The 27,415-nt window shown below is 36.8% G+C and overlaps 1 protein-coding gene across 2 annotated transcripts in view; it reads left to right on the top strand.

Annotated features, from left to right (window-relative positions):
• Positions 1-27,415, top strand: part of LOC150104577 (methylthioribose-1-phosphate isomerase) — a 147,141-nt gene that overhangs the window by 34,617 nt on the left and 85,109 nt on the right. For both annotated transcript variants that reach the window (XM_090395789.1, XM_090395790.1), the window contains exon 4: positions 17,425-17,594. In XM_090395789.1, the coding sequence (XP_090251915.1) occupies positions 17,425-17,594 (170 nt within the window). The remainder of the gene's footprint in view (positions 1-17,424; positions 17,595-27,415) is intronic.

The raw sequence follows: 27,415 nt of genomic DNA, 5'->3' as shown, positions 1-27,415 counted from the left end.
ATTCTGGTGTGTAATGGTGAGTCCAAGTCTTATCCATAATATTGTTCAGAGATTTTCATGCAAGTGCGTTTTTGATCTGCTATGAGCAAGTGCAGCACCCATCTTGTGCAAAGCTTTTTCATTTGCAATTCTTCATGCAAAATATATCCTACACATTCTTTTGAAATGCCTATAGTCTCATCAATTTCACGCACTTTGACTTGCCGGTCATCCATTACCATATTCACGTGCACTTGATCAATGATTTCTGGTGTTGTTACACTTTTTTAATGTCCTTTATGTGGATCATCTTCAAGGCTGGTACGGAAATGTTTAAATTCGGCATCCCATTTCTTAATTGTTGAAAATGAAGGAGAAGAGTGCCCATAAAGTTTTATGAACTCTATGGGCACTCTTTGCATTGAAATTGCATGTCATTCTATCAATTCTTTTGGCATTAAACCCTTCTTTTACATAGAATTTTATAACCACACGATACTCAGTTTTATCCATTTCAAGGGATACAGACAACACTTTTGCTTCAGAAAGCCTGTATAAAACAAACTATTTGATAGAATGACTTGCAATTTCACATGGATGCTTATGACAGATGTACCAATTTAGAAAAAAAAAAGTTTTGCCATCTATGGTCAAGGCCGAGAACTTTTCAGACCACCCTCGTAGTTGAAGAATCAATGATGTGAACATGTCAGTGATATGAGAATGAAGTAGAGTAGCATAATCCAAATTGCTCTAAGTCCTAATGACTGTTTTATATATATTTTTAAAAAAATTAATCAGTGCTCTGAAAAATTCATAAGAGGATAATTTAAGATTATCAGATCTTTTCACATTGGGGCAAGGTCATAAAGTTTTACAGTTTATTTATTTTATGCTGCTTTTCCATAAGAAAGTGGCTTTTATATAGGACTTGTGTCTTTTTCCAAAGAATGCTTTGTTTGGAGGAGATAATAGATGTTCCTCCTAATATGCTGCTGGTTTGGCTGAAATAAGAGACACCACAAGTGCAGGGAATTTATAGGGTATGCCAAAGGATAAAATTTATCCTTAGCAGAGCCTTGAAGTGCAGAAACTATTTTGATACCAGTGGATCTGGGTATGGAGATAGAAGCTATGTTTTCTTATGAAGCAACTGAAATGAAGAATGCTGTGCAACCTTGCTACATTACCCTAATCTGAATATATTTGATGGATTTAAGTTATCCCTCTTATGGCTTCTTTATGCAGCTTAATATAGTTAATGTGATTTAATTTTATTTAAATGTTTTAATATGTATAAAAATGTCTTTAGGACTTCAGAACAATATGGATTATAATGTTTTATTCTGTCACAGACATATTTACATTGTTGATTTTTACTTTGCTTTTGCAGTTACTTTGCTTTTGCCTGGTTTGATTTTTGAGTGAATATCAGAATTGCTCTGCTAACAGCATTTTTGATATTTACTTAAATGGAATGGGAAAGGAAAGATTAGGCTTTAACATAATTGATCATATTCATGAAGTAAAACATATAATAGGAAAAGCAGTGAGAATGAAGTGAGAAAAAAGTGAGAATGAAGCATCACATCCAAGGATCCCAAGTGTTAAAACTTCACATTTAGTTGCATTAAGCTAACATAACCATCACCAACACTCAAGGAAGAAGCTGCTAGCACTCTCACTGAAAATCATAACTTTGCTGGTATGTATCAGTGAAACAAGTACCAAAACTAGAAATTATGGCAAATATAGAATTCGGGATCTGCAGTCTGCCTCCTGCAGTAGTCAGTAATATTCAATGAGACATAGCAATCGTTCTCACTAAAAATAAACCCCAAAAAACAATATGACATAAACAAGTAGCTACCTTTAAGAAGTTATACAACAATAAAGAAACCATCATCATATGATAGGATACAAGGATATGATAGTACTACATGAAAAATTTACATCATTACTAACTTCCTGTCTACAATTTTCCTTATTATCTGTTACCTTTCAAGACTTCAACATTGTGAGATCTTATATTTCTAACTTCTAAGGTACTTTTTTACTGTATCGGTCCACCTATATTTTGGTCTTCCTCTGGGTCTTTTTCCTGCCAACCTGGCAGAGAACATTTGTTTTGCTAATCTTTCCTCTCCCATTCTGTTTAAGTGACCATACCACCTGAGATTAGCTCTGCTAACACATTCCTGGATGTTAGCAATGTCAAGTTCTCTTCTGCTTTTCTCATTTTTAATATGATATTGCCATTGATGCCATCAGTTCATGCCTCTAATCTTTCTCATGACCAGACTTGCGCACAGTAGTCGAAGTGAGGTCTTATCAAGGACTTGTAAAGAGGCAAAATATCATCCTTATCTTTACATGTGAACATTCGTTTTAGCATTGCAATTATCTTTTGAGTTGTGTTTGCAATCTTTGCCACATGACCCCTGAACTTCAACTTCCTATCTATTAACACCCCAAGATTCCTAGCCTTATCAGTTTCTTCTAGCCTAATCCCACCAATATTCCCATTACTTCTCAACTATTTGTCGTAAAATGAAAATCTGATCGTCACAGCCTCTATTTGGCCTGAATCCAGCTTGTTCTTCACCAGACTTCTCTTCCACAATCCATCTCAACCATTTCTTAAGTATATTGCCATAAATCTTCCAGGAACACTCAATAGAGAAATACCTCTGTAATTCTCACATTCAGTTTTAGGCCCATTTTATATATGGGTACTATGAGAGCTCTATTTTAATCATCTGGAATTCACCCCTCTGTCCAGGCCTTCTTAACTATTATGATAATAAAAAACCATAATTATAATTATTATTATTATTTAGGCCCAAAAGGAGTCAAAAGACTTGTCGTGGCAGGTCCGTCCTAGGAAACACATCCATCAAGACTTAACGTGGGAGGACCCTCCTAGGAAACACAAATCATACCACTCCTTAAACTCATTTATCGATCTCGCTCTCACCACTCTATCAGGCAATGCATTCCGTGGTTCAACAACCATCCATGCAAAGAAACCACTCCTCACCCTCTTGCTCACAGTTTCCTTTCCTAACTTCCAGGGATGCCCCCCCTTGTCATCACTCCCTGCTGTTCAACCAAGCGAAAGAACTCCCAGTGTCACCCTGTAACCACCTGTCAACAGTTTAAAAGTCTCAGTTATATCACCTCCCCTTCTTCTATCCACCAAACTCTGCAGTCCACATTCCCTCAGCCGATCCTCATAACTAACATTGTACAGTCTTGAAACTGTCATTGTTATCTGCTTCTATACCTTTTCCACAGTTAAATTATCCCCTTCAAATCCTGGGGACCAAATCTGAGAACAATAGTCTGAGTGTGGTCTGATCAGGGTCTTATACAACGGAATGATAACTCTTATCTCTGCAGTTCAGCTTCCTTCTCATTATTGCAGCAATCCTTTGTGTTACCTTCACCACCTTTGTAATATGCCCTTGAATTTCAGGTTTCTATCAATCATCAACCCCAGATCTCTTGTTTCCCCTACTTCCTTTAGTATATCTCCTCCAATAGAGTATACATCGTCCCATCGATGTGTCCCAAACCTCAAGACCTTACATTTTGCTGCATTAAACTGCTTCCCTATTCATTTGCCCATCTGTCTAGCTTATTCAAATCCTCTTGCATGACTACCACACATGCACTATTACTAATAAACCTTCCAAGCTTCACATCATCTGCAAACAACTGAACAACCCCCTGAATCCACTGACAATGTCATCGATAAAAAAAAGGTTAAACAATATAGGTCCCAGTATGGAGCCCTGTGGGACCCCCTCTTGTAACCCTCTGCCTACTTGAAACTGCCCCACCATACACAACTCTCTGATACCTACCGGACTGTCAATCCTGAATCCAGTTGACCAACCTGACACCCAAACCAATGTGCTGCAACTTAAATATCAGCTCATTTGGCACCATGTAAAATGCCTTCATTAAATCCAAGAAAATGGCAGTATATGCCTTTCTTTCATCTACTGCTCTTGTAACTTTATTATTGATATAAAAGCTAGCATATTACTAAAACAAGAGCGCCCCCTCACAAATCCATGTTGACTCTCACAGATAACATTACCCTCATCTGCCCAATGTTGTAAATGGTCCCTAACTAATTTCTTCAAGATCTTAATAACTACTGATGATACACAAACTGGTCTATAATTAGACACTTCCTGTTTGCTACCTCCCTCATGCAATGGCACTATCTTACCTTCCTTCCATTCCCTGGGCATCTTTCCTGTTGCCAGACTTTCATTGAAAAGCCAGGTCAAAGGAGCTGTCAGTTCCTTAGTACATTCTCTCAGAACTTGTGGTGAAATACCATCCCATCTTACAGCTTTACTGACATTCAGAGTACTCAGTATTTGGAACACACACGTTTTCCTCCTGCACCTCTAAATCTCAAATCTGCCCTATCCCTCTAGTATTAAAATTCACTCCTCCAGGATGAAATACACCAATAAACTGTTCATTGAACAATTCCACTATGTCCTTTGCATCAGACACTCTATTCCCAGTTTTTATCCCACAATATCATTCTTTCACAATCATTTCTCCTCCTACTGGCCACATAGATGAAAAATTCCCTAGTATTTTCTTTGGATCCTAGGGCCAATCTTTTCTCATATTACAGATTTGCCTTCCTTACCATACCAGTCACACTTCTGGCCTGCATGTTATATTCTTCATGTATCTGCTCTTCACCTGTCTCCTTATATCTTTTCCACAGCCTCTTTTTCACATGCAGCTCCTGTTTAATATTGTTTGTCATCCACTTTGCACCAAATTGTGTCCTCTTCTTCACTTGTGTAATACATCTTACTATTGTTGCTAACAAATATTCCTTCACAATTTCTCAAGCACTAATGATATCCCGCCCTTCCAATTCCTCCTTCCATGAAACTTCCCCAAGTTAACGTCTAAGACTATTGTAATCACCTGCCTTATGATTCCACATATATTTCCGTCTCTTTGATACTCCTGCAGGTCTATTCATCTTTCAAGTCAAAACCACGTGGTCACTCTCTCCAACTGGTGGGAGAGATGTCATCTCACTTATTATCAGCTCTTCTGATTCTATGACCAAATCCAAAACTGTTGAACCTCTTGTTCCCTTTATGACATGTTGCCTAAGATATTTGTCCCTCAAGAATTCTAGAAATTCCATTTCCTTATTACTACATGTATTTTCCTCTTTCCTACTTATACTGCTGTAGTTAAATCTCCCATAACAATCATTCTTCTTGCACTTGCCAAGCTCAACTGTCTAAACATCTCATGGTCCCCACCCTCTGTGCTCCTTGGTTTGTAGCTACACCCCACTAAATATCCCATCTTGCCTATCTCTATCTCACACCATATGCTTTCAAAATCATTAGTGTCACTGCCTTTCAAAGCCTTCACTCTTATAGGACATAAGTCGTCACTTATCATAAGCAGTACTCTACCACCACCACGCTTTCCCTTCCTATCTTGCTGAAAAATGCTGTATCTTGCTCCTATTCCTGTTATTATATCCTCTTCTGTCAACCACGTCTCAGTGATCCCAATAATCTTTATCCAAGCTGATACTATCAGCACCACCAATTCCCTCTCTTTTAATCCGGATACTCCTGGCATTAGTATAAATAGTATAAAGCATAAAAATGCCACTATTTTTATACCCAGCATTATCCCCGCTAGACTCCACTGGGCTCACCACTACCTGATGTCGACCCCCTTCTCCCAATTTCCTAAATTCCCAAAAGAAGGGAGAATCCCTTTCTCCCTTCTTTTGGGAATTCTTTTAGTGGTTTTTCCATTTGCCATTGGAAAGTTCAAAATAATGGCATTGAATTTTTTGTTTTTGGTCTCCAATGAGTCATGTACCATTGATGCGATTAGGTCGTAGAGTTCATTCACAGGAAAGGATGAACTTGCGCTGGTCATTAATTAGTTTGAGTTAGCTTCCAGTGCTTATATTTTCAAGGAACAAGTTTAGTTCATAGCAATGATATGCTGTTTGAGGTTTTCGACTCATTTGCCTAAGTTCAGGAGCTGTTTTACAGAAGGGAGGAACAGTGAACAGAAAAAGGCTGGTTGAGGTTGATAAATAGCTTGTGCACCGATTCATTTATTTCAATGCAGAAAGCGTTGTAGCCAGTGGCAACAGAACTCGCACAATATAGTATACAGTGTGTATACACACATACACACACACAATAGCATATACTTACACTACATTCTTTTGTCCTCTTTATTTCACAAACTCTATAGTACTCAGACATTCTAGACTTCAAGATCTTTTATTAAATAATGATCTATTTGCCATTCTTCAATAGAGGTACAGATACCATCATGAAGTTCATTGCTGCCAACCAGTCCTGTTGTAAAAATCTCACATAATCATGATTTACTTATTGTGTTCATTTTCTTTTTTACAATACATACAGAGTCCATCAAAAAAAAAACATATACACTTTAACAGATGTTGTCTATGGACTTTTTTCAAAGTTGGATCAAATTATAGTAGCAATGTGTAGTATGATGTTCTTTCAAAAGATGTTACTCACATGAATACTAGCATCAACACGTGACTGGTAGGACAGTCAAACAAAATGGCCAAGGCATGATTTCGTTCGAGGAATGCAAGACCGTTTTAAAGTGGTATTCACATTCAAATTTGAGAATGTTGGTGAAGTTCAACAACAATGGAGACGAGTTTGCAATACAACCTCCAACATGCCTGACAATTGCACATATTCGTGATAAGTTTGAGATCCATGGTACCGTGCGTGATGTGCACAAGGGAAGATCCGGGAGGCCTTGCACAGCAACAAGTCCTGCTTCCTCGGCTATGGTGTTGAAACAGTTTATACGCTCGCCACAGAAGTCTACCACACAATGTGTAGACAGGAGTTAGCAGTGCAAGCATACAGTGCATTCTTAAAGCACTGAAAGGAAAGTTTACATTACAGGATTATTACATGCAATGAATGAAGACAATCCTGATCGAAGAATGCAGTATTTTGAGTGGTTTCAACACATGGTAGATGGGGAGTTTGTGAGGAAGATGGTTTGGTCTGATGAAGCACAATTTAAGCTTAATGGAACAGTGAATCGGCATAATTGTGTTTACTTGGCTTGAAAAAACCTGGGTGTTCGTGTGGACAAGACAGTCAATTTTGCAGGGCTCAATGTCTGAAGTGGTTTGTCATCTAGGGTACTGTTACTGGTCAAGTGTACCTAGACATGCTACGCACATCCATTTTATTTTACCTGCCATTGATGCACTTTATGGGAATGATCAATTTCTCTTCCAACAAGCTGGTGCACCACCACTGGGATGTGAGAGTTTACCTCGATGAGAGTTTGCAGGGACAACGGATAGGACAAAGAGGTGCAGTTTAATCCCCCCCCCCACATTCTCCTGATTTAACATCCTTGGACTCTATCTATGGGGGGACTCTAAAGGATGTAGTATATTGTAGAAAACCATCTACACTGGTGGCCCATCGGAAAGAAATTGAAATGGCATGCACAGCAATCCCACTGGACACTTTGGTCAACATTGCCCAAGCAGTAGTTCATCATAATAAGTGTCTGGATGCTAATGGTAACCACTTTGAGCACCTCGTGTAATTGTAGAAGTCAAAGGTGACTTGTATTCATCCCTTGATGTCTGTATGAATTTAGTATTACAATTTTTATACAGGTTTTTCTTTTGCTGAAATGTGTATACATTTTTTTGACGGACTCTTTATATATACACGAGCATAAATTACATGTTCAGCATATATATATGAAGTAAGAAAGGAAGAAAAAATACTAAGTTAATATAGGTATTATTTCTGGAAAAATTCCATGTTACTCCTCTAAGTAAATATTATTTTTATGGCTATTTAGCCTATTTTTGTTTAGGATTACCCCTTTTATATAATGTCATTGGCTTTTTTACTCAAGTGTTTATACATTTTTTTGACAGATATATGAAGAATATATAGGAAGAATAATTCAGACATAATAGTAGGATGTTGCTGGTTGTCTTCTTTTTCAACAGCATCCAACATATGGTGATATACATTTATCTGCTGTTAAAGTATGACTGAAAGGAAGGGGGGGTTGGAAAAGTGGGGATAAAGAGATGTGGGAGAATTTTCGGTGAGGGAGGAGATGTGTAAATTTTAAACCTGGGTTTTTTAAGGGTGGGCAGAGAATTCCTTGGGAGGGAAGTGAAAGATTCTAGAGCCCTGAAGTGCCTTGGTCATTTATCTTTGAACACTCACTGGTTTTCAATTACAGTGAAAAACAGTGCTCTGACCAATGTTTTATATAGTGGCACAACCACTTCAGTATCCCTACTTGTTAATGTACTCTTTATCACAGCAACAATGCAATGTGCCATCTAATCTTCAGTTCATCTAGACCGTCAGTCATTATCCCCAGATCTCAAATCTCATTCACTTTCTGAAGCACAGTTCCGTTAACACAGTATACAGTCTTATGCTTCTAATCTAAAGTGTAGCAGCATATTGCACTTAATAACATTAAAAATTCAACTACACTCATTCATCCAAGATAAATGTCTATTCAAATCTTCTCCCAAATTTTGCATCATTAAACAACTTAAAATCTCTGAGCCACACCACTTATCCCCATCATATACGCCTTGATGTATACACCATATACAGAAGATGAAAAACACCAGGAATTGACAATAGTTCATACTCAGTAATTAGGGAAGAACCTATTGTTAGCGTTCTTAGCAAAATATGCCAGCAGGTGTCAAACACTGAGATCTAACCAAAAGACTGGCACAGTTATTCTTATTCCCATTTCAAAAAAAAAAAAAAAAAAAGGAAACAGCTAAGAATGATAATTTTAGGACAACTAGCTTCATCCGAGCAAAATATTTTTGGACATCTTACATATTTAAGTGGAATCCAATATTTCAGACTTCCATGCTGAATTTAGAAAAAAACAGAACACTTGACCATATATTCACACTCCATATGGCTGGAGAAAAATATGTAGTAATGTGTAATAATTTTACTGACCTACAGAAAGTCATTGATTTTATTCGGCATGATGCCCTTTGAAAATTCTGCAACATTATGGAATATAAAACAAAATAAATTTAATAAATCCATATATTCATCTGAAATGATGGTTGAATTCAAAAGAAATTATTGCATTCCCTTTCTAATGTAGTGTGGAATGAGACAAGGGTGCAAGTTATCATCTATGTTATTTAACTGCTTCCTTAAATGTTGTAAATGAAGCTCTGGAGAACTGTGATAATGGAGTGATAGTAAGAAGAAGAAACATTTAAAGTATGTTGATGATATTGATTTCCTAACAGAAAACAAATCAAATAATCAGGAAATCACCACAAAATTAGCTCATACTCTTAAAAAAATATGGTTTAACTGTAAGTACCCAAAAATCAAAACAATGACAAATATCTGTTCAGAAGTTCAAGAAAGTGCAATAGCAGGCATGGAAAAAATCCTACCCAGGGATACACCTATAGAACAAGTCAAGAACTTTAAATACGTAGGCAATATCTTTAATTAAGATGCAAGATCAAGACAGGATATTAGAACAAAAAGTGCAAAAGAAACAACAGCACTCCATAAACTGAAACCACTATGGACAGATAACAACTTACAATTACAAACAGATTATGCCTTATTGACAAATTGGATAACTCAGTGCTTCTATCTGGCATTTGAAATGAAGCACTATAGAAGACTCTTGAAGATACCATACACTGATCATGTCACAAATTTTGAAGACAAAAAATGATTTCTTTTGCTGGACCAACAGATCACATCATAATAACAAAAGGAATAACTCATCTGGCTTGATCATACCAGTAGAATCTAATGGTCTCCCAATGCAAGTTCTTGAAGGACTTATTCTAGGATCTAGAAAAAATAGGCAGAATGATAATAAACCAGACAGACAATATAAAAAATTGGGTGGGTGCTTCCACTTACAGAGCTGAAAGCAAAGTATCAATCATGGACTGAGTGGAATATTTCTGCACCGAATATTTTCTGACAGCTACTCGATGCTCTTTGTGTACTATGGGAAGAAGCAGAAGAAGTTCTATTTATCAGATTTCTTAACACATGCAAAAACAATTAAGTGGCCATTCTAAGTATTACACACTGAGCACAATTCTTTCAATTAAATTTATTTCTGAGGAATGACATTAAATAATATGCAAAACAAATTGAACATAGCATTCAGCTAAAAGTTCTGTAGTGTCACTGGATTATATGGGAAGAGCTTCCTTTGCAGCATTTATTTTATCACTGTCCTATTTATTTTGCTTTATTTTATTTATATCTGCTCACTCATTCATTGTGTCCATGTTACTTTCAAATTCCTCAAAATACAGTTGAAGTTCAAGATCTCACTTGACTAGCACACTTGCATGTCTTCTTAGGAAGCTTTCCTTATTGCATTTTTAACTCATCTTGCTGAAGTAGGCATGAAGAATAATCACTCAGACAACAGAAGTACATTTAATTGAGCATTTCTAAAGGCACTTCCAATCGAAAGAACTTTACCTTTACTTCAGATGCCATCTTGCTCCATGGAACATGTAGGAATATCTGTAACTTAACAATATCAAATTATCTTACAATTTTTTGTTTATTTTTAGCAATCCAATTTTGAATAAATACATAAATAAAAAGGAAATCATACCTTTTAGTATTATTATATATGTAAATATTTACTAAATGTATAGCAAAACTATATTATTTCTTGCAATTAGAAATTTCATTACTAATGTTATTATATAAAAGAAATCTCTGTATAGTTATGGCCTGTTGCAAACTACTTAATTATAATATTTATTTATAAAAAAAGGTCTCATATCAAATTTAGTTTTGTTTCGATAACTTAAAACAAGAGAAGAAAAGGGTGCTTAAGGGTCAAAGCCGTATAACTGAGAGGAGACCTCCACATAGCCTTTAAAGGAATGTAGAGAACCGACCAGGGCTTCTGACTTAATGTCCATTCCTCACCTTCTCGTGGTGCACCCTGTTAGGTATCTACCTGGATACTGAACGAACAAGGATGAGCTGGCAATTTGGGATTTAGCTGACGAAATTGTATTGTTATTGGCTTAAACCAGTATACAAAATGATGGTACAACATGACAAAATTTCATGCCGGCTGGGGCATCGCCTGGTTAAACAATTCCCCCCCCCCCCTGTTGTTTTTGCCAGGGAACCAGGGCGAACAGTGAAAAGTCAGCTACTGGAACAAATCTGAAAAAACACCCCAACTCAACATCACCAGAGTTAAAGATCGGTACTATCATCATAAGAAGCCTGAAAGGCAAAGAAATGGAGCTAGCTGCTAGATAATTACCAGATCAACATAATACGGGTGACTGAAACAAAAACTGGTGAGATCTTTCTGAGCAATAAATACAAAATGCTATATTTAGGCAATGACAATTAAGGAAAAGAAGGAGTAGCCATAATATTCAACACAAAATACGAGGGTCATCTTCTTGAATGGCAGGCAGCGTCAAGTAGAGTGATGTGGGCAAATATCGGAATGTGGAACTGGACAATGAGACTTATTTGTGCCTATGGTTCCACAGAAGGCTCTACTTAGGTAGAAGGAATTTTTTAGGCTCTAGAGAAAAAGCTACTGACACAGTGAAAAAGGAAAAGTTGGTCCTTATTGGGGATCTAAATAGCAGAGTAGGAAGTGATTGTCAGACATACAAAAATGTTTTGGGGAAATTTGGAGAAAAGAGTGAAGCTAATAATAATGGCAAATACCTGTTGGATTTTTGCTCAGGACATGGACTGGTTATTACTAACACCATGTTCCAACATAAAATTGTGCACAAATTCACATGGAGAGAAGAGGCAAGGAATAAGAAAAGTATCATTGACAATGTTATTGTTGATAGTGATGTTTTCTCCCTGGTGCTGGACACCAGAGTGTACAGAGGATTTGAAATTGGAAGTGATCACTATTTAGTCTTGAGCAGAATAAAATTGAATTTCATATTGAAAAAAATGACATGTAAGAAAGTTTTAAAGCAAATAAAAATTGAGCAGCTCTCAGATGTGAACTGTGGACTAAATACACAAAGATTATTGAAGAAAAAATGAAAGAGTTTCAGAACAGCAACCAAATCTTGGAGATTCAGTGGCAAACCTTGAAGAAAACCCTGATTGATTCAGCCAGATAGGCATGTGGTGAGGTTGTCTGCAAGGATAGAAAAATCAGAACTCCATGGTGGACACAGGAAGTTAAAGAGGCAGTGAAGGAAAAGAAGAAAGCATATCAAAAGTTTCTGGCAAAAAAGTCAGCTTACTAAGTTTGCTCTTAGAGAATACAGAGACAAATGTAAGAAAGCTAAACACTGTGTAAAACTAGCTAAACAAAATTCATGGGAAGATTTTGGCAAGAACATAAATATAAATATCAAGAAGGTGGTAAGATATTCTGGAGGTTGTTGAAGAAGCTTAGAAATGGAGGAAAGAGTGCTGTAAAAGGAGTTAGAGATGATAAAGATGACATGAAAATGGGGGGGGAAAGATATCCTTGAAGTATGGTGTAATTACTTCAAAAAATTGCTAAATGAAACAAGCAGTGATAGCACAGTGGTAAAAAACACTCAACAGGCATACAGTCAGGAATACATACCCATACTTGAAGTAGAAAAAGCCATCAAAGGATTGAAATGTGGAAAGGCAGCAGGAGTAGATGATATTTGACCAGAAATGCTGAAGTATGGTGGTATAAAAGTCTTACAGTGGCTGCAGTGCATAGTTCAGAAGGCCTGGACAAAGGGACGAATTCCTGATGATTGGAGTAGAGCTCTAATAGTACCCATATATAAAAAGGGAAATAAAACTGAATGTGAGAATTATAGAGGTATTTCCCTGCTGAGTGTTCCGATCAAGATTTATGCCAGTATACTTGAGAAACGGTTGAGAATAATTGTGGAAGAAGAGCTTGGTGAAGAATAAGCTGGATTCAGACCAAATAGAGGCTGTCAGGATCAGATCTTCACTTTATGACAATTAGTTGAGAAAGCGTGGGAATATAACAAAGATCTGTATTTAAGTTTTGTCGATCTGGAAAAGGCATACGAAAAGGTGTCAAGAGAGAAGCTATTCAATACACTACAGTTATATTATGGTGTCAATGGGGCATATATCAAGCAATACTTAGTCTTTATTTGAATTGCAAGTCAGCAGTTAGAATTGAAGGAAGTACAGGAAGATGGTTTAATGTCAAATATGGTGTGAGACAATGATGTACATTATCTATATGGATCACATTATGAAGGAAAGTGGTATTAAACATGATATCAGAATTGGGGATGTTAATGTCTGCTCTTTGCTTTATGCAGATGATGTTATACTTCTAAATAAATCTGCTACAAGTCTGCAAGATTCTCTGACTAAATTCAATAGCTGTTGTAATAGATATGGTATGAAGGTCAGCAATAAAAAGACAAAGACAATGAAAATAGGTAGAATCTTTGAAAATGTTAACTGTGTTTTGAATGGGGAACCTGTGGAACAAGTAAAACATTTCAGCTTTAAAGGCACGATTTTTAGTGAAGATGTTAAATTAAATATGGAAATAGACAACAGAATCAACAAAGCTGGTATTGTAGGAAGTCGATTGAATAAATTCATATGGAATAAGAGAGAAATTAGTCGGAACACTAAATTAGCTGTATACAACACAGTGTTCAAACCAGTTTTAACTTATGGATCTGAGAGCTGGGTCAAAAGTAAAACACTTGACCAAAGACTAGAGACTGCAGATATGAGAGTCCTGAGAAAGATTACAGGCTTTAACAGATGGTATCAATGGCAATATCATATTAAAAACGAGGATATTAGGAAAGAACTTGACATTGTCAGCATCCAGGAATGCGTTAGCAAAGCTAATCTCAGGTTGTATGGTCACTTGAACAGAATGGGCAGGAAAGATTAGCAAAACAAGTTTTCTCTGCCAGGTTGGCAGGAAAACGACCCTGGGAAGACCAAGATATAGGTGGATTGACACGGTACAAAAATGCCTTAGATGATAGAAATGTAAGATCTGATAATGATGTTGGAGTCTTGACAAGTTACAGACTGATTTGGAGGAAAATTGTAGATAGGAAGTTAGTAATGAGGTAAATTTTTCATGAAGTACTATCATATCCTGTACACCCCTTGAGGGCACATGTCATGAATTTGATGATGATGATGAAGAAAATATTATTCCAGTGTTTATGCCAGTAAAGAACTGTAGCTTGTTTTCAACAACAAACTATGATTTTACATTTGTTTTTGCCATAAAGTTAATTGCCACACCAGCCAGCAGTGCAATTTGAAGTATTTCCAAAGAGGAAGGCGATATCATGAGAGAGATAAATAGAACAGCTGTGCTGTTGATTAGAACAAAAAACTTTCTCAGAGTTGGAAGTTTAGGGGAGAAATAGAGTTTAAAGGAATTCTTAAGGCAAAAAGGTGGAAAAGACATACAAACGGTTTCCCCAAATTTAATGGATTAATTTATTATTTATTGGATTAATGGATGAATTAATGGAAAATGTAGAAAAATGGGAAAAACTTTGTGATTTAGATATTAATATAATGGACCTCAGATGTGTTATGTCAGAAATGGGTGAATACTAACCGAGAGAAATGAGTAGTGTGTTTGTGGGTGAGGATAACAAGCAGAATATAAATGATAAAATAAAAGTAGGGAATATATAAGTTTGAAACATTGTGAAGATTTCGAAGATGGATTTAATTGGGTGGATGAATGGTGAATAAAATTAGGTAGCTTACAGAAAAAGAGAGAGAGAGAGAGAGAGAGAGAGATGCACTGAAAGAAGTGGAATGTCTGGGGAACAAGCTGAGAAGGGTGAAAGACAAGATTAGGTGACTGGAAACAATAAATGCAAAGCAAATCAGAGTAGGAGTGAGAGAGAAATGTGGGAATGACAGAAGGAGAGAGAATAGGAGAACCAGTAAACGAGGGAATCAGAAAAATGCAAGAGAGTCTGGGAACCAGGTATGGAGAGATAACAGGACAACAGATAAGTAGGGGAACAAAGAAAGAAAGTGTTAGAGGAGAGAGAGAGAGTGAGGGATGCAGGTGAGCAAGGAAGAAACAGAGTAATAAGAAGTGTGATGTGTGGAGATTAGATGATATGTGATGTGCAAGATAGAATGCCTGAGGAATATTTGCCTAGAGGAACAGTACTGTGACTGAAAATTAAGTGACATGAAAGGATGAATGAGATAATTGTGATTGTGGGCACTAATGACTTCAGAGGCAGCATAAATCGGGTGGCAAGAGATCTGAGATTCGTGCTTGAGGTTTTACGGAAAAAAGCCAGAGAGAAAAGATAGTTTGTTGCCCAGGTATGATAATGTAGAACTGGGGAGAAGCGCATCAATAATGAATAGCATAATAATCAGAATGTGTCAGAAGAGAAGCTTGGAATATGTGGATGCTTGGAGGCCATTTGAGGACAGAAAAAAACTGTATGCAAGAGATGGCTTGCATATGAAGAGAATGCTGTTCTCTGAATAAGTCCATGTGTTAATGCAGGGAAACTAGAATTATCAAGGTGAATGGTAGCAGTGGTAGCCATTTGTGGGAATTGGTACTTGGGGAGAAGGGGGAATACATGGGGTAATGATCACTCCAGTGGAGTCTGGAGGGGATAGTGATAAGTGACAACACCTTGATTCTTTATACTAATACCAAGAGTATCCAGAGCAAGGGAGATGAACTGGTGATGCTGATAGCATCAGCCTGTAAAGATTGTTGGGATCTCCGAGACATGGTTGACAGACGATGAGGGATGCAGGAACAGAAGTATCAGCTTGTAGCATGTTTCATCAGGATATGAAAGGAAAACATGGTGGTGGAATATTGCTCATGATAAGTAATGACTTATGTCCTCTCAGAGTGAAGGATTTTGAAGGCACACTAATGGTTTTGAAAACATATGGTGTGAGGTAGAAGTGGCTAGGAAAGAATATTTAGTGGAGTGTTGCTACAAGCCAGGGAGCATACAGGGTGAAAAGCAGATGTTTAGGCATTTGACCTTGGAGAGTGCAAAAAGAATGAGTGTTATGGGAGATTTTAACTACAGAAGTATAAATTGGGAAGACAAAACTGCATGTAGTAATAAAGGAATGGAATTTCTGGAAATCTTGAAGGACAAATCTTAAAGGAACACGAGGTTCAAGAGTTTTAGATTTATTCATAACATCAGAAGAGCTGATTATAACTGATGGCATATCTCTTCCCCCCCCCCACCCCAGTTGGAGCGTGACCATGTAGTTTTTAATAAACATGCAGGAGTATCAGAGAGAAAGGAACGTATGTGGAATTATAAGGCAGGTGATGTAATAGTTTTAGATATCAACTTAAGGCAGTTCTATGGAGGGATAAATTCAAAAAGTGAGATATCATTAGTGATTGGGAACTTGTGAAGGAATATTTATTAGCAGCAATAGCAAGCTGTATACCATGAGTGAAGAAGAGAACACAATTTGGTGTAAAGTGGATGACAAACAATATCATATGGAACTGCAGGTAAAAAAAAGGAGTTTTGAAAGAGATATGAAAATGGGTGGAGTGCAGATGCAGAATATAAGATTGAGGCCAGGAGAGGAACTAGTATGGTAAGGAAGGTAACATTGGAATATAAGAAGAGATTAGCCCTGAAATCCAAAGAAACTCCTAAAGAATTTTTTTGCTATATCAGTGGGAGGAGAAATGATTGTGGAAGAATTATGTTGGATAAAAATAGGAATGGAGTGACTGATGCAAAGGACATAATGGAGTTGTTCAATGAACACTTTATTTGAGTATTTCATCCTGGAGAAGTAGGTTTTAATACTATAGGAATCAGACAGGTTCAAGGTTTATAAGTGTAAGAAGAGAGTGTGTTTCAAATACTGAATACTGCACATAAATAAAGCAAGCTTGCGACTGGATGGGATTTCTCAGAGTTTGAGAGAATGTACTAAAGAACTCTCTTGGCCTGCATTTTCAATGAGAGTCTCGTCATGAGAAAGGTGCCCAGGGTAAAGTTGTAATACAATGGAAATATCAAACTATAGACCAGTTTTTATTTTCTTGGTAGTTGCTAAGATCTTGGAGAAATTAGTGAGGAATCATTTATAGCATTGGACAGATGAGGATGAGATGTTATCTGTGTGAATAAGCATGGATATGTTCAGAGGGTGCTCTTGTTTTAGTAATATGATTGTCTTTTATAATAAAGTGATAAGAGCACTTGATGAGGGAAGAGCATATTCTGCCATGTTTTTGGATTTTACAAAGCATTTATTTGTTTATATTTGTTTATATGTTTAACTGTATTTACGTAAAGCCAAACGACTGTTTTTCTTTTAGCATTATTGATGAAATTGAGAAGCTTCTACAAGAAGACATATTGGTAAATAAGCTCATTAGTAAACATGGAGCTACTCATATACTTGACAAGTGTTCTGGTTGCCCAGTATCTGTTATCACTCATTGTAATACAGGTAGCTTAGCAACAGCTGGGTATGGTACAGCACTAGGTAACATTAAGATTATTTTCTAATAAAATTGATGATATTGATTTGCTAATGAAACAAATTTAGGTTCATATTGTGCATTTTTTTCTGCTGTAAAGGAATTTTGGAAAATTTTAGCAATATACACTTTTAAAATTGTTTTATTTTGAATGCTATATGACAGTGGTCTCAAACTGGCAGCCATTATCCCCATCAGTGAGTGGCTAGACCTAATACCGAAGTGTATAGCGAAAAGAACTTATATACTCTGCGAACGAGTTTTCCAAGTAGGTGCAACCATTAAGTTACTTAAGTATAAAGAGCTAATAAGCTTCATTTCGGCAATGAAAACATTACTAAAATTAAGGGGATAATAAATCCCACATAGTTTTAAAACCGAATTAAAATTCGGATAAAAACTGAAATTCGGATAAAAACATAGTTTTAAAACCGAATAAAATTCAGTTTTAAAACTATGTGGGATTTATTATCCCCTTAATTTTAGTAATGTTTTCATTGCCGAAATGAAGCTTATTAGCTCTTTATACTTAAGTAACTTAATGGTTGCACCTAGTTGGAAAACTCGTTCGCAGAGTATATAAGTTCTTTTCGCTATACACTTCGGTATTAGGTCTAGCCACTCACTGATGAGGCCTCAAAAAAGGCTGAAACCGGTCTGGGTGGTGACCTCCCTCCATAATGTAATAACAGCATACTTTTCCTAGGAAATGTGTTTTTACATTATGGAAAATACCTAAGAATAGCGATCTGAACTTTACTCACCTTTGCAACGAGTTGCCCGAGATTGTACTACGTACTAGGATCACTTGCATTTGCTAACGCTAGTGTTCGCCGATAGTTTATAGTCTACTATATTCGGCAAGAAACTCTCTGATTCCTATCTTTGAGTTTCTTATTCGGTTTTAAAACTATGTGGGATTTATTATCCCCTTAATTTTAGTCATCTTGTTGAATTAAATAAAATTATAATAGTGATTTTAATTAACAGATTAAACTGCAAGTCATGTCTTTAACAAAGAGTAAAAGAAAAGTGGACAAAGAAGGACGTGTTTTTTAAGATAAATGAGAAATTATGTACTTTTGTGGTGTTGTGCACAATAAAATTGTATGTTTTATTTGTAATGAGGAAATATCAGTTCCAAAACAATACAATTTACGTCGCAATTATGAAACATATCATGAAGAAAAATTTGAAATGCTGGAAGGCAAATTGAGGGTAGAAAAGTTACAGTTTCTGAAATCTGGTTTGCAACGACAAGAAAATTTTTTTACTGAAGCAAATAAATCCAGTGAAGTAACAGTTCACGCAAGTTTTGCTCTCGCACACATCATTGCAAAACGATCAAAACCATTTACTGATGGCGAATTCCTTAAAGATTGCTTGATTAAGTCTGCTGACCTTCTTTGTCCTGACAAACTACAGTTATTTAAAAATATTAGTTTGTCAGCCAACACGGTAGCAGAACGTATTAACGAAATCGCTAATGATTTACGATGTCAGTTAAAAGAAAAAAGTATAGATTTTGCAACATTCTCAATAGCAGTTGATGAGAGTACTGACATCACAGATATAGCACAACTTGCCGTTTTCGTATGAGGTGTTACTAATGAATTTGAAGTAATTGAGGAATTATTGGAAATAATTCCTATGAAAGGAAAAACTGGTGTACAGGATATTTTTTCTGAAATGAAAACTGTAATAGATAAATATAAATTAAGTTGGGATAAAATGGTTGGATTTGCAAGTGATGGTGCAGCTGCTATGGTTTGTAAAAAAAAATGGAGTAGCGGTAAAATTAAGAAATATAGTGAAAGAAGAAAAATTTCAGAGTAAATTTTGTGCTATACATTGCATTATTCATCAAGAAGCACTATGTGCCAAAAGTTTGCTGATGGATAATGTTATGGAAACAGTAACTAAAACAGTAAACTTTATCCATGGATGAGCTCTGAATCATTGAGAATTTGTTGCATTGCTTGAAGAAATTGAAAGTGAGTACAGAGAAATGATTTATTATAATGAGGTTAGGTGGTTAAGTTGAGGAGCTGTATTAAAACGGTTTTTTGATTTAATAAATGAAATCAAAATTTTCATGACACGAAAAAATAAAACAAACGAGCTATGTAATGATACATGGATAACAGATTTAGTATTTCCTGTTGACTTAACCGGCCATTTAAATATTCTTAATAAAGAGCTGCAAGGAAAGAATAAACTTATCACTGACATATATGCTTGTATTAAAGCTTTTAAAGTTAAATTGCAATTATGGGAAACACAACTGGAAGAATAAAAAAAAATTTCGTTCATTTCCTACATCTTAAATCCCGCCCTATTATTTCAAATGAAAAAATCTCAAAAATATGCAAAAAAATAGCATTATTATGACAAGATTTTGAAGAAAGATTTTAATGATTTGGAGTCCGATTTTACATTATTTTCATTACCATTAAAAACGAATGTGAATAACGCACCAGAAAATATACAAATGGAGCTACTTAATTTACAGCATGATATAAATCTTATTCAAAGATTTGAAGATACAGATTTGATTAACTTTTATTCGTATTTGTCAAAAGATAAATACCCTCAGTTACGAATTTTTGCAATAAGAATTATCTCTTTGTTTGGGAGTACATTTATATGTGAACAGTTTTTTTCGCAGTTGAAAATTAATAAGTCTAAGAAAAGAACCTGATTGACTGATGAGCATCTACAATCCATGATGAAGATAGTTTCTAGTAATTTTTCTCCAAGGCTACAAACTTTATCAGAATTGAAACGCCATCAATTGTCAAGTTGCAGTAAGAAATAAAGAAGTTTATAATTATTTACATACAAACATATGTAATTTTTCTGTATGTGTCGAAGAAAAATTTAATAAATAAAAGAAAGAGAATAGGTTGTCATTATTTATTCTCAAGTTATAAAGGTTATAAAACGGTTTCATAATTATAAAGGTTATAAAGGGGTGGTATCCATACATTAGGTGTAAGTATGGTTCAATATATATATATATATATATATATATATTCACTTTCATTTTGTTAAAAAAAAATTCTGGCCTGTCAGCTGCTTTCACATTGTGCATTCGGCCCGCATGCAATTTGAGTTTGAGACCACTGCTATATGATACAAATGGCCTTTGCTCTAACAATCTGGGATTCTATTTTTTTTTCTCCAATAACAAGTTTTGAATCAACAGTTCACTTCTGAAGCTGCTCAAATTGATTATTTGTAGAACTTTGTTAGATATTTTTCTTTAAAGTATGAAGTGCATTTTTATCCTGCTTAAAACTAAATAGTGATCGCTTCCCGTTTCATATCTCTTGTATTCTCTTGACTCTTCAATTATTATTATTATGATTCAGTACCTGCATGGAGTCACAAGGCTCATTATGTGAGGCCCACCCTACAAAATACAAAGTATCAAATGACTCCTTGAGCTCATTTACCATTCGTGCTCTCACAACTGCAGGCAATTCATTCCATGGTTCAGCCACTCTCCATGCAGAGAAATCATTCCTTCCCCCCCTCTTGCTCACAACTTCTTTTCGTAACTTCCAGGATTGCCCCTTTTCCTCACTCCTTCCCCCAGTTACACCAAATGAAAAAATTGTCCTATGTCAACCCTGTAACTCCCTCTCAACAGCTTAAAAGTCTTGATCATATCACCTCTCCTTCTTCTATCTACCAAACTCTACAGTCCCTGTTCCCTTAGCCTATCTTCGTAACTGACATTGTACATAATATAATAAATTTAGTTTAATCCTTTATGCAAATGTGCGCTGAAAATATCTTCAGGACTGGGGTAAGGTAGTACAACACCAGGCAACTCGTAGCAAAGGTGGCCAAGCTACCATCACTCCTATCTCAGTATCTCCCATAATGCAAAACACATCTCCTTACGTACTCCTGATACCACTTTGTTTTCTGCCTCTGTACTCATTCCATGGTTAATTTATCCCCTTCAAATCCTGGGGACCAAATTTGAGCACAATAGTTCAGGTGTGGTCTGAGCAGGGCTTTATACAATGAAATGACAACTCTTTTATCTCTGCAGGTTAGTGTCCTCCTCAGTATTGCAGCAATCCTCCTGGTTACCTTCACCACCTTTGCAATATGTTCCCTTAATTTCAGGTCTATCAATCATCACCCTCAGATCACTTGCCGCTGCCACTTCTTGCAATAAAGTATGCAGCCTCCCATCAATGTATCCCAAACTTCAAGACTTTACATTTAGCTGAATTAAAGTGATATCCCCATTCACATGCCCATCTGTCTCGTTTATTCAAATCTTTTTATAGGGCTACCACATCTGCAATATTACTAATAACTCTTCCCAGCTTCGCATCATCTGCAAACAACTGTGAATATCCCTTTGCAGTCATTTGACAATGTCATTGATATAAACAATACAGGTCACAGTACTGAGCCATGTGGGACACCCAACTTGTAACCTTGTGATATAATAAATTTAGTTTAATCCTTTATCCCAGTGAGAGCAAACAAAGTTTGCACCTGAAAATATCTTCAGGACTGAATATAGTGTTGTACTATCTTACCTGAGTAAGTAGTACAACACCAGGCAACTGTAGCAAAGGTGGAGCAAGCTACCAACACTCCTATCCCAGTATCTCCCATAATGCAAAACACATCTCCTTGCGGATATGTATACTGTTATGCATTAAGGGATTGGCCACTACCCAGACTAGTTTTGACTTTTGAGGTCTCTTCAGTGGGAGCCAGGCCCAGAGTTGGAGATACTAGGCAGAAGCAGTAGCAAGGTCATCTTTACCTATAGGAGTTGCCAAAAGGTTTGCCACCTTTTTTTTTATTAAATTACTCTGGATTTAGAGAACTTGTTGTACTACTTACCCAGGTAAGATAGTACAACACTTTATTCAGTCCTGAAGATATTTTCAGGCACACACTTTGTTTGCTCTCACTGGGATAAAGGATTAAACTAAATTTATTATAGTCTAACTTAGTGAAAAATAAACTTGTAACCTTGTGTTTCCTTGATACTGCTCTGCAATACACAACTTTCTGATACTTATCGGATAGCCAATCCTGAATTCAGTTCACTAATTTCACATCTAAACCCATGTGCTGCAACTAAAATATCAACTTATCATGTAGTACCGTGCCGCATGCCTTTGTAAAATAAAAAAAAAATTCAGAATATGCACTTCCTTCATCATCTGCTCTTGTTACTTTATTATAAAAGGTAGTCCAATGAAAGTCTGGCTACAGGAAAGGTGCACCAGGTGCCCAGGGAATGGAAGGAAGGTAAGATAGTGCCATTGTATAAGGGTAGTAGTGGACTGGAAGTGTCTAATTATAGGCCAGTTTGTGTGTCATCAGTAGTTGTTAAGATCTTGGAGAAATTAGTTAGGGACCGTATACAACATTGGGCAGATGAGGGTAATGTTATCTGTGAGTGTCAACATGGATTTGTGAGGGGGCGCTCTTGTTTTAGTAATATGCTAGCCTTTTATAATAAAGTTACAAGAGCAGTAGATGAGGGAAAGGCATATACTGCCATTTTCATGGATTTAGTGAATGCATTTGACAGGGTGCCACATGATAAGCTGATATTTAAGTTGCAGCACATGGGTTTGGATGTCAGGTTGGTTAACTGGATTCAGGATTGGCTGTCCAATAGGTATCAGAGAGTTGTGTATGGTGGGGCAGTTTCAAGGAGGCAGAAGGTTACAAGTGGGGTCCCACAGGGCTCAGTACTGGGACCTGTACTGTTTAACCATTTATATCAATGACATTGTCAGTGGATTGCAGGGGGATGTTCAGTTGTTTGTGGATGATGTGAAGCTGGGAATGATTATTAGTAATAGTGCAGATGTGGCAGCCCTGCAAGAGGATTTGAATAAGATAGATAGAAGGGCAAATGAATAGGGGTGTCAGTTTAATGCAGCAAAATGTAAGGTCTTGAGGTTTGGGATACATCGATGGGACACTGCATACTCTATTGGAGTAGATATACCGGAGGAAGTAGGGGAGACAAGAGATCTGGGGTTGATGATTGATAGAAACCTGAAATTCAAGGGACATATTGCAAAGGAGGTGAAGGTAACACAAAGGATTGCTGCAGTAATGAGAAGGACGCTGACCTGCAGAGATAAAACAGTTATCATTCTGTTGTATAAGACCCTGATCAGATCACACTTAGACTATTGTTCTCAGATTTGGTCCCCAGGATTTGAGTGGGATAAATTAATTGTGGAAAGGGTACAGAAGCAAAGACAGTTTCAGGACTGTATAATGTTTATGAGGATCGGCTGAGGGAATGTGGACTGCAGAGTTTGGTGTATAGAAGAAAGAGAGGTGATATAACTGAGACTTTTAAACTGTTGAAAGTGGTTACAGGGTTGACACTGGGGAGGTCTTTCGCTTGGTTGAACAGCAGGAAGGATTGATGACAAGGGGCCATCCCTGGAAATTACGAAAGGAAACTGTGAGCAAGAGGGTGAGGGGTAGTTTCTTTGCATGGAGGGTGGTTGAATCATGGAATGCATTGCCTAATAGAGTGGTGAGAGTGAGATCGGTCAATGAGTTTAAGCAGTGGTATGATAGCCTTTGTGTTTCCTAGGAGGGATCTCCCACGTTGAGTCTTGATAGACTTGTGTTTCCTAGGAAGAACCTCCCGTGATGAGTGTTTTGACTCCTTGGAGGCCTAAATAATAATAATAGTCATATTACTAAAACAAGAGTGCCACTTAATTCTTATACTCATCTGCCTATTACTGTAAATGATCCCCAAATTTCTCCAAGATCTTAACAACTGAGGAAATGCAAACTGATTTATAGCTTGATACTTCCATCCTATTACCATGCTAAGCCTTGGACATCCTTTCACATGGCCAGACTCTCATTGAAAATGCAGGTCAAGGGAGTTGTCAGTTCTTTAGCATATTCTTTCAAAACCTGTGGCAAAATCCCATCAATTTCCATTGCTTTGTTTACATACAGAGTACTTAGTATTTGAAACACACACACACACACACACACACACACACACACACACACACACACACACACACACACACACACATGCATACTCTCTCTCTCTCTCTCCTTGCACTTCTAAACCTTGAATCCTCCCCATCCCTCTAGTAAAATCTACTTTGATTTATACTTACATAACCCAGTAGTGTTCATGAACAACTCCACTATGTCCTTTACATCAGTCACTGTATTCCCATTATCCAACAGTGTCATTTTTCCATAATCATTTCTCCTCCTACTTGCCAGATATTGAAAAAATTCCTTAGGATTTTCTTTGGATGTCAGGGCCAATCTCTTCTTATATTCCAATTTTGCCTTCCTTACCATTGTTTTATCGTTTTCCTTCCTTCAACTGATGTTTGTAATTTTATATAATGATATTGATAAGACCCTTTCTTGATAACATGTGATGCCTCTGGTTAACAAGAGAATTGGCTCTGGGAGGAGTCAATCCATCCCTATGTCTCAGAGTCCTGAGATCAGTTTCTCAAGAAGTTCCAAGATATTTATTTTTTTGGGACTGCACCTCTTAGGACTAATGAATTTTATAAGTTATATTAAAAGAAGGATGATCTCAGGAAGGAACACAAGTGACATTCTAAATCTGCAGGCATGGCCAAGGTCTTATTCCTTAATTCCCTGCTGAGGTTCTCATTAATCTTTTTATAAGCAGTGCATCAGATTCCACACACAGACAACTTGATTAGATTAAAGAAAACAAAAGTTTAATGAACATCAGGGCCGGCCATCTTGGGGATGCGTTGGGTGCAATGCACCTGGGCCCCACGATCAAGTAGGCATAGTTGGTACGCATTTGCAGAAATGTATTATATTTTGAATGTGTTTTTTTTTTTTGTTTTCCTGTGCCAAAATCATTTGCAGGTAAAAAGTTTTACAATACGTTTATTTCGAATCCTTTAATTTTTACCTTTGAAAAATATTTTAGGGCCCCAAAAGGTTTCTTGCACCTGGGCCCCTTTATAGAGACGGCTGGCCCTGATGAACGTTATATGTGATACATACAGATTAGAACACTACACAATTTCAGTCAATGGTTAATATATTAAGATATTAAAACTCTAACTGGGCCCAATCATTCCAAGCTTAGTATTATCAATGATATTAACCAATAAATTTTCTTACAAGGCTAGACACATGTGGCAATAATCACTTCTAAACTAAATGCAAACAGGCTATCATGGATATCAGCATTATCATTAAATTCAATACAAAATTCTAGTAGTAATATTTTAAACCTCAATGATAATCTTCAAAACCTTTTCTGAATCATCTCAACATTCTCCCAGTGAGTACAATAACTCAGCACTGCTATGAAACTACAATATTTTATCTTTCAAGATTTTGATTGCTACAGTCCTGTCTTATGTTATCATTAATGCTCTCTCCTTAAATTGATCACTTAACCAAATTCCTTTCATCCACAGCTAGCAATGAAAAGTTTCTACTTATCTATCTCGAAAGTCATCACGGTTGTTGACTTGTTGGAAGCTGGCTCTCTTCAATAGAATGTCCCTTTTCCTTTCCTTAACTGAAAACAGTGGTAAGTGGTCTTCCTGCTGTCGACAATTCTGCTCGACCTTATGACGAAAGCATGGCCCTCCTTCTATGGATGGCTGGCTCTGCTGTAAATCTACGGGACTTCGGATCTACTGTCTCTGCTGATGCATCATCCAACCAGCTCCTGAGTGGAGGTTCTGCCACCTTCGTCCAGCCCATGACCTCGAGAATCCCAATGTGAGACAATCCAGGAACAAAAGAGAGCGAGCGCGGGAGGGGGGGTGCTCTTGACCTTTTTATTTCCCACTGGTCACAGGGATTCCCATACTCTACGATATCCACATAATGTTGAAAGCCTTACTCACGTGGGTCAAATGTCTTAGTGAACCTTCTCTTTTACCCCTCTCCTGCACCGTTGGTATGTGATCGCCAGGGCGAACTGTCCTTCTCGTATTACTGCTCCGGGACCTTTTGGTGACACTCCCTTCCAAACTTTACACAAGTCATGCTGCAGCGGTCTGAAAGCTTGACCGATCCACCCAAGTTGAAGGGTGGGACAAAATTGCCATATGCAACTCAATTCAAACAAAGACGGCAGGACTCTGACCGTGATTGATACTGGTATTGTGATGACAAAGGCATATCTTATGGACAACTTATGAACAACAGATTTTAATGTAAGGTATACAACATTTGACATATTTACTTAGTTGCACTCACGACAGGATCCTGACCTTGATTGATACTGGTATTGTGATGATAAAGGCATATCTCATAGATAACTTGCTAACAACATAATTTAATGTAAATTATACAATATTTGATACACTTACCCAGTAGTATTCTAACATACTTAGACAAGGAAAACTGTAGAGTATGGAACTTGGATATATTTACAAGGTTACACTACAGTATACTCAGAGACAAACACATGTATTTATTCAATCTCTCTAGTTTTGATTGTTAAATTATGAAGAGATTGGAATTTCTATATTCTCAATCGATCACAATTTAACACCATACAAGTCATTTCCCTGGTCTGAATCTTATATTTTTCATTCATCTGCTCTCCAGTCCTCTCCTTATATCTCTTCCATAACCTATTTTTTTTACCTGCAGTTCCTGCTTGATATTGTCTGTCATCACTTTGCACTGAATTATGTTCTTGTTTCACTCGAGATACGTAACTTGCGATTGCTGCTAATAAATATTCCTTTGCCAGTTTTCAAGCACTGATGATATCTCATCCTTCTAATTCCTCTGAGGCTGGGGTTATCTG

This window comes from Typopeltis vanoorti, chromosome 7 (assembly GCF_054136105.1).
Source record: "Typopeltis vanoorti isolate ZY-2024b chromosome 7, IOZ_Tvanoo_1.0, whole genome shotgun sequence".
Taxonomy (NCBI): Eukaryota; Metazoa; Arthropoda; class Arachnida; order Uropygi; family Thelyphonidae; genus Typopeltis; species Typopeltis vanoorti.
The sequence above is the reverse complement of the archived record's forward strand: the minus strand, read 5'-3'. Positions and strand labels throughout refer to the sequence as shown.